At 40.3% G+C, this 13,890-nt stretch overlaps 1 protein-coding gene across 1 annotated transcript in view; it reads right to left on the bottom strand.

The window, feature by feature from the left end:
• Positions 1 to 13,890, bottom strand: part of LOC121954820 (attractin-like protein 1) — a 267,997-nt gene that overhangs the window by 39,405 nt on the left and 214,702 nt on the right. The window contains 1 exon segment of the mRNA XM_042502528.1: positions 12,710 to 12,805. Within this exon segment, the coding sequence (XP_042358462.1) occupies positions 12,710 to 12,805 (96 nt within the window).

The following is a 13,890-nucleotide window of genomic DNA, read 5'->3' as shown; positions in this document are numbered from 1 at the left end:
CGTCTATCGCAGTGGTATGATACGCTGCCGGTCAGCTGGATGGCACCGTCGTGGTATCTGAAAGTCATACTTGAGTAAAAAATAGAAGTTTTCAGTCACCTATTAGAGTTTTATTTGAGTAAAAGTCTTAAATCATTTGATGTTTACTGTACTTAAGTATCAAAAGCAATTTTATTGTATTAAAATATAATTTATATTACATGTAAAAAATACAAAAATAATATATATTTTTTTAAATAAGTTAATAAAAAACCAAGCGCTCTCTTATAATGTGGCTGGACGGCACTTAATGTGGCGGTATGATACACAGAGGGACAGTAACAGTGTTAAACTCTGCTGGCAACAACTGAACTGGCAGCTCGGTGGTGGATGGGTCCAACAAACCCCGGACTTCCACCTCAACACCCCGCTGTTCACTTCCTGTAATGATGTTGAGGCAAATGATATGTTTTTATTCTAAACCTAACCATGTGCTTTTGTTGTTCAAGGACAAAACATTAATACGAGGTGTTTTTACCGACTTAAGTTCATTTTCAAAGAAACTGTACATTTCCAATGAGAACAGAAGCAAACTGAATAAATTTAATGGGCCTAAATTTTCACGCCAACCCACAACGTCAACACAAAAAGCAGTAAGATACCGCAGATACCGATATCGCATCATACGTAGACACAAACGACACTGACCAAGCGGCAACACGTGAGCGTGTCATCATGTGAGCGCGTCGTCCTGGAGGGCCAACAAAGGCACTCACATGCAAAGAGACATAAATATTGTTTAAAGATTTTTAAAAAAGGGCTTGAGAGAGAAGTTAAAACTCAGCCAGCTGACCAATCACAGCAGGAACCGGGTGTGACTGTCCGATTTTTGGTTTTGGAAAGTTCTGATATGCTGTTTATGATTTTCCCCTTGAAGAAGTGGGGGGGGGGCAGTGACTGACGGCAATAAAAAAACTTTAAAGGGCCGTAAATACTCGAGAACATCTGAAACACTGTGATAGCAACACTTCTGTGGACAGCTGACGACTGAAATAAAACGCGGTTTTATGAAGTTGGGCCAAAGATGAAATGAAACATCTGTCTGCGCTTTCTGAAATATGAAACAGGTAGGTACGGTGGAACATGGTGAAAAGGACAAGGTGTTCTTTAAAACTGAGAACAAAAATGTCTGACTGATAAAAATTTCAAAAAATCTGAAATTTAAGACCGAGAGGTCATAAATTGTTAAATCTCATATATTTATTACTCTGGTTCTGCCCAAGTTCATGTGCAGGGGAGAAGGAAGTACAACAGGTCACATCAGCCTCGGATCCTCTTTGGGCTCAACACAGAAGTCAAAAAAAGGTGCCGCGACTCTTATGTATTTTGAAGCATCATCAGGGGATCAATTTGATCATTTTTCTACAAAAAAATGCATTTTTTCAATGCTCTAAATCAGTAAATTTACCTAATAAATGAACCACAAGTGTCAATAGGAGGTTAGAAAATGCATCTTGCTCCTCAGTGTTATCACGTTCACTGTATCTTGTTTAACCCTTTGAAACCTACGCAAATTGGGTCGATTATTTTTTATTTATTTTTTTATTTTTTCAAAGCCATGAGCAACTTAATAAGAAGTGGCCCAAAAATGAGCAAGAAATTGGTTTAAAGTTACAACAAAATTATCTGAAAATAGACATAAAGGTAAAAATAACAAACCAACAAAAACGAAAATTACCTCTAGAAAGTGCTAAAGTTGCAGTAACCCAAAAGAAGAAAAAGGGAAAGGAAAAATACAAACAAACAAGAAAATTATCCTACGAAAGTGCAAAAAATACTTTTTTTTTCCCGTCACATAATTTTTAATATATTATTTGGCTATAGCAGCTATATAAATCAAATAAGAAAGAAACTGGTTAGAACAAACAAGAAAATTACCGTACACAGTGTTAATAGATAAATATAGCTTTTTTCCATCATATAAGAATAAAAACTGCATTTATAGATTACAATTTTTGGACATTTTTGCCGATTTCTTTGATATTAATTTATAATCCTGCAGAGCTTCCTGTCAGGTCTTTGACTTTACATCTTTAGGTGGTTTTGTTTCCGTGTTTTTGAAGGGAATCGAACAAAATTTCTCAGGTTTCAGAGGTTTTCTAATGATCTGGCAAAATTCGTGGAGCTTTGAAACCCTAAGACACTCACAAAAGGAGGGCTGACGAATGCTTATTACTCCTTCAGAGGTCAAGTTTTTTTCTTTCTAAGTTTCAGTTTGTCCAATTGGCAACAATATTTTCTCTGTGAATCAGGAGAACGAGTCTCTCAGCCGGAGCTGGTTATTGAGTTGTTTTATCCGAGCTGGGTCGACAAGTTCAAACCATCATTTTTGAGTGCATCACTCCCCAAATTTTGTGCTTCTCCTTCACTGAGCACTTTCTCCTCACCTGCAATTATATTATTGATTACTGCAAAATTACAAAATTGCTGGTTTCGAGAGGAAAAAAAAACCAAGAAAAGGGAGGAAGACTGCCTCAATTTTTTCCTACTGTAAGATTTTCTGTGCAACATCATCAGAAAATTAGCAATAAATAGATTAAATAAAGGACACAATGACAAATAAAATGATAAAATAAGAAATATATAATAAATAAATAAGTAAACAAACAAACAAGTATATAAATAAATAAATATGTAATTATGATTATTATCTATAATTATACTTCTTATCTGGCTTTCTCTCTTTTTTCCCCTCGACATTTCCCCCCCCAAGCTTTTTAGAAAATAATTATCTAAATCTACTATTTCTTGCAGTTTGTAGAACATCTCTTACCACGTTCCTCATTGCCTTTTTTACCATGTTTTTTAAAGACATAACCGATTTGCATGCAGTTCAAAGGTTTTTAAACGTGTGTGAAAGGCATCTGAAAGCAGCACAAACAAAGTGATGTCGCTCCAGATTTCAAAGGGTTAAAGTCGGTCAGTACATTTGCTCAGCTGAAGCTGCTGCAGGTGTTTCTCCTCCGGCCACTGACAAAAAAAAAAGTGCATCTCGGACTCTTTTTCTGCCTGATGATGAAAAGAAAGACGCACAAAAAAAAGAGCCGTTTTTGTTAAAGCGCAAACAGAACATGAGGAGGAATGGGTTTGTTTTAGCCTCGTTAGCGCTGACAGGGGTGTGAGTTATTGGCTTAATAACGTGTTTGTGTGTGCGGCCTTTCAGCGGTGAGAAAGAGCCACAGGTGCCTGCGACGCCAAGTACACCAAAGGAGTGTACATGCGATTGTCCATGATGAATGAAAATGAGTGTGTGTGTGTGTGTGTGTTTTCATGTGTTTGTACCTTATCTCACTCACTAGTCTCTGCCTCATAGAGGCTTTTGTGTTATCTGATAAGCCTGCAGAGGCGTGTGTGTGCGCGTGTGTGTGCGCGTGTGTGTGCGTGTGTGTGTGTGTGTGTGTGTGTGTAAATCAGTATTTAGCCGTGTATTATTCTCCCAAACATACATTACTCTGAGGTGTTATAAATATTCTTTATCTGCTCCTTCCCCCCTTCTTTCCCTCCTCTGTCCATCCATCCGTCGCTCTCCACCCACCAAACCTCCTTCGTGCGGTGTATTAAATCCCCGCAATTGATGAATAAATACGCCACATTAAAACATAAGATATGAAATTGATTCATTCTTTGCTTTAAATAGCATTATGAAAACAGGGAGAGCGCCGTTAATCAGCAGCAAGGTGGGAACTGATTTTTTCGCAGGCGGAGGCGTGCAGATGCTAGTTGCTGCGGGCTCATCAGCTTTACGACGTTAACGGCGGTACTTTATGGCGGCAGTGGAAACATCGATTTATGCTGATGACTCTGCCTCTGTTGATGTGATGCAGCCGCGGCGCGCTGGCCTTTAGCTGCAAAAACAGGCGATATTCTCTGTGATGTAGTGGCTCTTCCTGCCGTTTAACATACGGAGGTTAAAAAGAAGCAGGAGGCAGAATCACGAGCTCGTTACTACACGTCCCACAAACATATATATAGTATTTCAATTTCAGGAGTGCTGCATTGTTCGCACTACGTTTGTAAGGCGAGGGCGGGATGATTACAGCCACTGAAGAGGAGATGATCTAGTTAAAAGATTTCAGAATTTAAAGCTACAGTTAGTAACTAAAAAAAATCCTTATTTGCTGAAACTGTCACCATACGCAGCACTAAATCAGACAGATAATCTGTGAAATCTGTTAATCCCGGCTCAAACTGTCAAACTAAGCAGCGCTGATCAAATATGAATCAAGATTCTGTTACTGCATTGCCTATTTCTCAGCTCAAATGTTTTGGAAACATATTTTAGTGAACTGTTTAGCTGCAAAAGGAGAACATCGGTCCAGCTGTTGGACAGTGCTTGTTACTCCCATTTAACCTTTTTGGCCGCACCACAAACTTCCTCATTTTATTCACGCATTCACCCAAACATCTCCATTGCAAACACCTTTTGGGTGAAAAATAGAGGCAGTGGGAGCACTTCTGGTGTCCCTCAAACTATCGGTGCTCATGGAAAGAAATACTTCAAAAAATGAGGAACTTATAACCTAAAACCTGAGGTATAAAAGATCCAGGTCCATGCGCTCAGGATGAAACCACCCTGAGTGCCTGACCACGGAGGTCTCAGCAGATTTTAAGACGTCTTCTTCTTTTGTAATCACGCTATATCACAACTACAACCAGAACTATCTGACTGACCAAAATGACCGGCCTGCTCTTAATCCAAAGTTATTAAATATACTCAGAAATATAAATAAAATATAATCATAAATATATATGATTTCGGCCTTTGATATCAACACCAAACGCCACCTTTCGCGGCAGTATGATACACCGCCGGTCAGCTGGGTGTGTGGATGGATAATGGAATAAATAAATGTAAAGACAGTAAAAAATAAATAAATTGATTAAAAGAAAATGACCTGAAAAAAGTTCTAAAATAAAAAAATCAGTCACATAATTTTACATAAGTAATCATAACAATTTTTCTTTTTTTTATCCCATGCTTTCAAATTAATAATTTTCCAATTTACTAATTTCTTGCCATATCAAGTTGCTCATTGCCTTTTTTTTTTTTAATAAACATGTATTTATTGAGTTTTGGAATTTTTTTAAACTTTTAAACTTTTAACAAACTCCACACTTACAGATAAAACAAAACACATGCTATTTTACTGTCCGACGTCTTTAACTTTTATAATATAATAATATGTGTGAAAGACGTCGGACAGTAAAATGTTGTTAGTAGTGTTTTGTTTTATCTGTAAGGTTGGAGTTTGAGTTTTCCCCTGAAAAAAGAGTCACACATTTTCCTCCAGCTGTGACACATGCAGTTTGTGTCATTACGCAGCTCAGACACCTCGCCATGTGAAAATATTCTCCTCACAACGCTGACAGAAAACTGCCAAGGTTTTCTTTGTTTGAAGAATGAAATTACAAGTCTTTAGAGGACAAAAAAAGAAAATCTGTCCAGCTGTGCCACACGTAGTCAATATCATTATGAAAGATTAACCTCACCATGTGAAAACTTTCTTCAAATAAAAATGATCGAAGGCTCTCGTTCCAAAGAGTACCTATAATTGCAGGTCTTCAGAGGACAGAAGAGATGTCTTTGACGGGAAAACCACCTGGAGAGCATTTTAAGTTCATCTTTTATGTGTCCTGAGGAATCTAAGCACACCGCACGTCCACATGAATTTATACATGGTATTGTGATGGATCCTGAAAGCGTTTGTTCTCACAGAGACGGGGAAAGCTTTGTGGTTTGAAAACAGACGCTGCGGACTGGAGCTTCTGAAAGGAAACTCGAGAGGGAAGCTCAGGGGATGGCGTCCTCCTCTGCTGTGCAGGAAGATAGTATTTACCCATATGGCAACACAATGTGGTTAGAGAAGACGTGAATCATGAATCAGGTTCTGGGTGGGCACAGTGTGTGTACATACGCACACATATTTACATGTCAGCTGCGTCTCCTAGAATTTATGTTTATAAAACACTCATTTGTTCTCCTAATTATGTTCAAGTGGGAAACTCAGTTCTGCCTGGATCACGTCCACAGATGTTTTTCCACGAAAAGGCAGTGCAGTACTTTAATGCTTGAATACTAAAAAAACTGGCTTGATTTCTGTCAAAAGCATGAAAGAAGGCAATGAGCAACTTATATTTAGCAAGAAATTAGTAAAAAGGTTTGTTTTGTTGATGTGTACTGCAGTGTGCTCTTTATATATGTCAGTCCATCCTCGTTCTTAACTCGTCAAATAGTGCCGCTCTGTCGCTGCGTTCAGCGTACGAGTGACACCAAAACCAAAACCTGTATAAATAAATAAAACAACACAGACTTTTGATGCATTAATCCTCCATCAAATCACGCCACACTCCTTTGCATGCAATCATACCTTCATCGTCTAATTTACACATGCACTCTCTCGCCTATGCAAATCAAATCTGTGTGTGTGTGTGTGTGTGTGTGTGTGTGTGTGTGTGTGTGTGTGTAACCAACAGGTGTTGCATTTCTCGCTCGCTGTCTAAACATGGCATGAAATGAGGTGATGATGACTCCATTTGTTTGAGCGTACTCCGTTGCTCGGCGAAAGCGGGACAACATAAAATAGCGGGGCAGCATGGAAATGTTCCCTTTCCCTCGTTCATTACAACATTATGCTAAGCTGCACGCTTGACTATGAACCAGATGTTGTGTAATTAACCTCAGAGTGAAGATAGCGTTCTGCCCTATTGTCTCTCACCTTCAAGAGTGAAATGGAAACCGGGCTGAGGCGGAGATAAGGGGGGAGGTACTCCCGAGGTTTCCGCAGGCACATGAACCGAACTGAACTGAGCCGAGTCCAACCTGGTGGAAGCAGAGCTAAAACTAATTAAGCACCGCGCGCAGATAGCCCTCCGTACCATTGTCTGTGTAACCTTCAGCTCAAACTGTGTGAGCAGACGAAACCTCAAACGGGGAGGGGAGAAACGTGGAGGTGCACTTTGTGTTCGCAGGTGATTTTTAAAACATCACAATGTGTTTTACAGAATATCTCACAGCTGATAGTTTCACTACGTGAAATACTGCTGAAGGCTTCAGAATAAATATTCGCTCAAAAAATTTTTAAAAAATGATGTGATGCAATCACTGAAAAGGCTGAGGTACTGTCTTTTCGTTAACCCTTTGAAACCGGAACACATTGGCTTGATTTCTTTCAAAAACATGGGAAGAGGGCAATGAGCAATGAAAGAAGAAATGACTCAAAAAATTAGCAAGAAATTATTTAAAAGTACAAGAAAATTACTGGCAAACAATAAAAAATAAAATAAAAATAATTAAAACATGGGCATGACCTGTTGAATCTTATTGTATTTCTACTGCTGCATACTCAGTGAAATCTGGACTTTATTGTTGGTCCATTTGTCCATGTTATCTTCCTCTACCCGCTTGCACCGACATGTACATCAGCTGAACCATCAACCACAACAAAAAACAGAGAAGCTCATATTACAACAAACAAAGAAGGAGTGGGACTTCATTCCCTGCTCAGAGCGCCATTAATCACTATATCTTCACCTAGCAAGAAGCAGTTTGCTGCTGCTTTAACCCTCTGACACCTGGATCGACATATTCATTCTTGTGCCACGTTTAGATGCCTTTTACAGGTATCTAAATCTTTGAAAACTGACCAAATTTGTTTTATTTCTGTAGAAAGTTTGCAAAGACAAACTTTGCAACAAGTGTCTTGCAAAAAAAACTTGCTTCATGTAACTTTTAACATGCTAATATTTCTGCCCTGTCTAAAAGTTGCTTGTTACCTTCTTCCCATACTTTTGACAGAAATCAGCTAGTTTGTTCAGGTTTGAAAGGGTTAATAATGCCACAAAGTCTCCATAAAGTGCATTGTGTAAATCTGATTCTGCATGTAAAATGAATTTGTTGAAATTAGTTGAAAATGCAAAGTTTGGAAATATTCATGTCAAGTTTAAAGCCTGATTTTGAGGTTTATCAGTGTTTGTTTGGACGAAGCTTTGCATGCACATTTGTTTGCACGTACTTTGATAAATGAGGGTGATTGTTCCCTCGGCTTTCACTCTGACTGGCTGACCTCTTGCGTGCTGTAAATCTCCTGCAACAGCTGTCACTGGGCTGCCCGGTGGCTTTCGGGAGGGGGACGGAGATGGCTCGGGGGGTAATAGTTCACTCCCCATGATTCATTGCTTCTATCGGGTTTATTAATACGTTGAAATGAGTTATATCGAAGCAAGGTCAGAAAAATGAGTGTGTTCCATTTAGCTGTTTCATAGATTATGTGTAAAGAGATCACAGTAATCTCTCACTAAACAACTTGTGAGTGTAAAATGTAACACTACATTCACTGAATGAATATATCAGTACTCTTTGAGGGGGAGAAAAGACCAAGACGACACGTCAGTGGTCGACTAAAGCGCACAGAGAAAGTGTGATCAGTCTTGGTGTAGCCACCTACAGCAACATGTTGCCTCCATACTTTCATGAACTGCAGTTCACAATTTGAATACAGTATAGCCTCACAGTCTAAACACATGCCGGTTAATCCATATCATACACCAGCTGCACACCGAGCCAATCAAATTAAGCCTTTTCAACCCAATTCCTCCTGCTCAGGTTAAGTCAACCACTCTCACAACCTAAATAATGACCTGTGGGTTCCTGCTTCTGCTTTTTGGTCGACCATCTGTTAATCCGTCACCACTGACATGACAATGTTTGACTGCTGCTGCTGACTGTGTTTTTACTGTTTTATTTGACCGGTCCGATGTTAAACTGAATTATCCTTCTGGGATAAATAAAGTTGTCTGAAGCTCAATCTAAAACATTACGAGCAAAATAACAAAACAAAAATAAATGCAGGCAGTTAAGACTGTTTGGGACCTGAAGGCCAAACAACTAAGACACAAAGGACATTTCTTACTATCATATTTGAAATCTTGTGTTTTGCTACCAGTTATTAAGTAAGCATTACTTAAATGGTAAATGGACTGCACGTGTACAGCTCTTTTCTAGTCTTCTGATCACTCAAAGCGCTTCCACACATTCACCAGTTCACACACACATTCACACACAGCTGGCCGAGGCTTCTGTACAAGGTGCCAGCTGCTACTCAGTAACCATTCACACGCACTCACACTCCGATGACGCGGCATCGGAAGCAATTTGGAGTTCAGTATCTTGGCCAAGGATACTTCGACCTGTTGCCTGGAGGAGCCGCCGACCCGCTCTACCTCTGAACCACATCCTCATGGGGACCAGTCAAGTTTGTTGGAAATGCTTTTGATTATATAAGAGAAGCTAATTCCCCTCACTCAATGTAGTGCGCTTGTTTCATTAGAAGTTGTCATAACTCAGAAAGACTGATGCAAACCATTGTTTTCTAGGTTTTTTTTTTTAGCCAAATAATTTGTTTTTAGAGTGCACAGCCAGACAGCGACCCGGCAAAACAAACCAATACGCCTCCTTAACCGCACTTACAAGCTGACTTTATGTCCCAATATCACACAGCCTCCTCCGTTTATCTAAACCTTGCATGCGTATATCACTGAGTACAGAAATCTCTCAACAGAGGTGACACCACCGTTTGGACAACTGCCTGCCACTCCCCCCTCAGGAGAAGGGCACATCTGATTTGGTGCTTTCACTGAAAGTACCGCTGTCATGTTGCAGCGTGTCCTCTGTAATCTCTTTATACGAGAGGCTGATATGAGCAGTGGGGCCAGCTGCCTCTCTCAGGGCCCACGCTACCTCATGAGGACCCTCCAGGGCCGGTGGGTGAAGGTGAGGTGCCAGCATGTTGGAGAATCACAGAGAGAGCTCTGTTCTCACAAAGGACAGCAAAGTGAAAAGTAGGCTTTTGAAAGCAGCTGCACTCTCTCCCCTCAGCCTTCACCCTCTGTTGACGTCAGTACTTATCTGAGTCATAATATGGATGTTGTCAAGGTGAGCTGTGTTTGTCTGCACCTGCAGCCAAGGTCCCTTTTGGGAGTTTAATGTCATCTTATTCTCTTGCAGAACCTGTTCAGGTGCCTCCAACATCATCACTATAACTACCGTCTCACAGTTGTACGCTTTAGTGAAAACAGTCGAGCTGCACTTACAGTTTACATCATATCTGTGAAAACACGGATGCTTCACACACATCTTGACCTCGGCAGCACAGAACACCTCTACAGTCAGCACAGTTTGAAGATTAGTGTCTTGTCTTCGGTATCAGACCCTCAGTTTCTGAGTTATGTTGCCTAAAAATCAAAATATGCTTTTGCAGAATATTATGGTGTCACGTAAAGTTGACTTTGTCCTTTTATATACAAAATTGTACAATTTTATGAAATTTGTTATTATATCCTTTTAAACATTCGTGTAACATTTTGGCATAATCAGCGCATGAATCCTTGAATTACAACTAAAAACATGTCCTATGAAGTCAGTGATCTTGACCCCTCAAATTCTATTTAGTTTACTTTTAGGTCCAACTGGACATTTGTGCCAAATTTAAGAAAACTCCCTCAAAGCCTTCTTGAGATATTGCACTGTTGAAAATGAGATGTGACCTTGATCTTTGAAAAACTAATCAATTAATCTTTACAAGTAGTTGTTTGTGCAAAACTGAAGGAAACTCCGTCAGGGTGTTGAGATACTATGTTCAGTGATCTTGACCTTTGGCCACCAAATTCTAATCAGTTCATCTTTATACTCAAATGGACATTTGTGCCAAATTTAAGGCAACTCCATCAAGGTGTTTTTCAGATATTGCATCAACTAGAATAAAACAAATGTGCAGACAAACTGTCCTTGACCTTTGACCACAAAAGCTTATCAGTTCATCTGAAGTCTAAGTGGACGTTTATGCCAAATTAGATAGAAATAGATAAAAAGATATTTGTGAGATAGCGTGTTTATGAAATACATGCAAAGTCACACGACCTTCGAACACCAAATTCGAGTCTAGTCTTGAAGTGGACGTTTGCGCTACATTTGAAGAAATTCTCTCAATGCACTGTTGAAATATCACGTCCACGATGGGACAGAAAGATGGAAGGACAGACAGAAAAGCTGAAAACATAATGCCTCCAGCGATTCTGGCACAAAGGCATTTAAAAAAGATCGGTTTAACAATTTCACTGTTTAAGTTCTTTAGTTCAGATTCAGATCAAGTCCACACCATTGTTGGTTCAAACTATTTTTCTGAGGTCACTACGAACATCGGCCTGTATAAATACTGTTTATAAGGTTACAAGCTCGCCAACCATCTCTCTGCAAAAGAATAAGTGCATCTTGACTCTTTCTGGCTGAGCTGACGATGCTGCTAGCCGCCAGCAGAGCTGCTCCGCTGAAAGCTTCTGATCTGATCAGTGACACTGATGATTCAGTCCTCTCAGTTCAGCCTGAGGATTCTGTTTGTTTGTGCTGAACACCATTTAATCCCACAACACTCAGCTGTAGTGGCTGTTCAGAGTCCTCTGCAGCCCTCGCTGTTTGTAAGAGTCTAATCAGGAAACAATGGCACAGCCGCCGCTATTCTTTCTGAATCGACGAGGGTCGATGTTGACTTGGCCGTGCACGGCACTGCGGGATGGCTCTGGGCAATCCAAGCAAACCAGATCAGTTTAAACTGTCTTTATGAAGCTCTGCCATTTCAATAAATCACAACTGCATTCCCATCCAATCACAACACTCTCAGGGGTTTTCAGTGCACTTTGTTATTCAAGGGAAAGCCAAAATTACAACATTACAAAATTTCTGTCTTATCTCAGGAGTCCTGCATCAGGTCGGGTACTCTCTGGGTGAGCCACGATATGGTGATTTATATGTGGTATTTTGTCCTAATTTCAATTCCAGGTTCGTCTGTGGGTTGAACAAACAGCATGGGAGTTGGATTGCAGGTGTTGCATAATAACTATACCGAAATAAAATGAGAATAATACTAATTTAATTTAATGTTTCAGCGTTTTAATCCTCTGTTAAATTTGTGTCTCAGCTGTCTTCTGTGCCAGCTGGAATGTGAAAACTGCTCCAATTAGATGCGTTACTAACAGGCAGGTTAACTGAGATATGATGCTTAATATCATGAGAAAAAGAAAAAATATTCCTCTATGTAAAAATAATAACAATCATTATTATTCTTACTGTTATTATTGGGGCAGCAGGTGCTGTATTGCCATTAGGTGCTGATTTTGGAGGGGGTCTTAAAAAGCAGATCTGTGCAGGACTCGGTTTCTGGTCTCCTCTGGGCATGAAAATGGACACTGAGGAGTGTTAAACAATATTTGCCACTTCACATTCACGGTCCTCCCACACTGCTCGTTTCACCTACTTTGCCTGAGGCAGAGCAACATGCGCCCTTATGTGCATGGTATAAGGCCATAAATGTAACTTTTCTCAAAGCAACTTGTTGCGCTGGCAGTTTGTTTACAGTGTCATCATCCTGTTGTATATCCACACACACCCACACAATCACACGCCCACAGCGGGGCCACGGCACCACCGACGGCAGCAGGTCAGAGGACCAGAGCGGCGTTTGTATCCTTGCGTGGATATGCTAATGAACACACTGAACTCGCTGAACGTGCTCTGCATTCACAAACACAACACCGTCATTTTTCTTTATGTGTGTTTATGTGTGTCGTCTTTGGTGGTGTTTATTTCTGTGTGTGCCAGTGTTTGTGTCTTTCTGCTGACCTGTAGCAGCTCCTCTTGGTCACCGCCCACCTCCAGCGCCACAGCAACCGAAGCAAAGGGACGACTGGCCATCTGCTGTCGCTCTCTCATCAGCTGCTGTAAAGTGAGACAGAGAAAAGAAAGGATTTTTTTTTTATTCAAAGTGTTATTTTGAGGGAAATATTTGACTGTGCAGCCCAATGATACACAATTTATGGCCCACCGGCCAAATCTGGCCTTCAATAGGATGCCAGGTGGCCCACCAACCATTTTCTAACCCACAATAAAAAATAAGGGGTTCACACTGGGAATTGCTTTTATACTTTTAGTATAGATAAGATGAAATCGCATCAAAATTAAGCTTGTTTATCAAAGAAGTGCCAGTGGAGGATCCCCCGCACCCCCAACAGAGGTCATAACTAAGACCCTAATGTCCTAAAATCCTACAAATGTGCTAAAATGCATAAAAACTTCCAAAAAAATCCTAGAAATGTCCTAAAATCCTTGAAACATCCTAAAATCCTAGAAATGTTCTAAAATCCTGGAAACATGCTAAAATCCCAGAAACGTCCTAAAATCTGAGTAAATTTTAGAAATGTCCTAAAATTCTCTTGAGATCCTAAAATCCTAGTATTGGGGAAAATCCTAGAAATGTGCAAAAATCCTAGAAAGGCCCTATAATCATAGAAACCTGTATGAGGCTTCTGCGACTGGCCCCTGTCCTCTGGTCATTTTGCAAAAGTGGTCCTCGAGCAAAGTAACTCGAGTATCACTGGCGCAGCCTGTTTTGAATCAAGAAACACGTTTTTATTCATGTACAGCTGGACCACACAGAGCTCCAGTTTGCCACTGAGCTGCTCTACTGGGAACGGTCTCAGGTTAAATGCCTTGCGCAGTGGAGAGACGGCTACTCAATTTCTCCCTTACACACATCTGGACTGCAGATTTTACCCAGCAACCAAATGATACATATGCTTTGCTTTTTTAACCAATAACCACATGTGCTAAAAGGATGCCAGGAGTTGAAGAGTGATGGGGACGAGTAAGGAAAAAGAAAGTGGAGAAAGTACGAGAGATGGAAAGAAGAGAGACAGAGAGCGGGACAGTAGAAGAATAAAAAAGAAAAGGCTGAAAGGTGGAGGAGGAGAATGAGGGATGGGGAAAAGCGGGCGCAAAGATCAAAGCAGAGCGGTTGATAGAGG

This window comes from Plectropomus leopardus, chromosome 15, assembly GCF_008729295.1.
Source record: "Plectropomus leopardus isolate mb chromosome 15, YSFRI_Pleo_2.0, whole genome shotgun sequence".
Classification (NCBI taxonomy): Eukaryota; Metazoa; Chordata; class Actinopteri; order Perciformes; family Serranidae; genus Plectropomus; species Plectropomus leopardus.
Note: the sequence above shows the minus strand (reverse complement) of the source record. Positions and strands in the feature narration are given on the sequence as shown.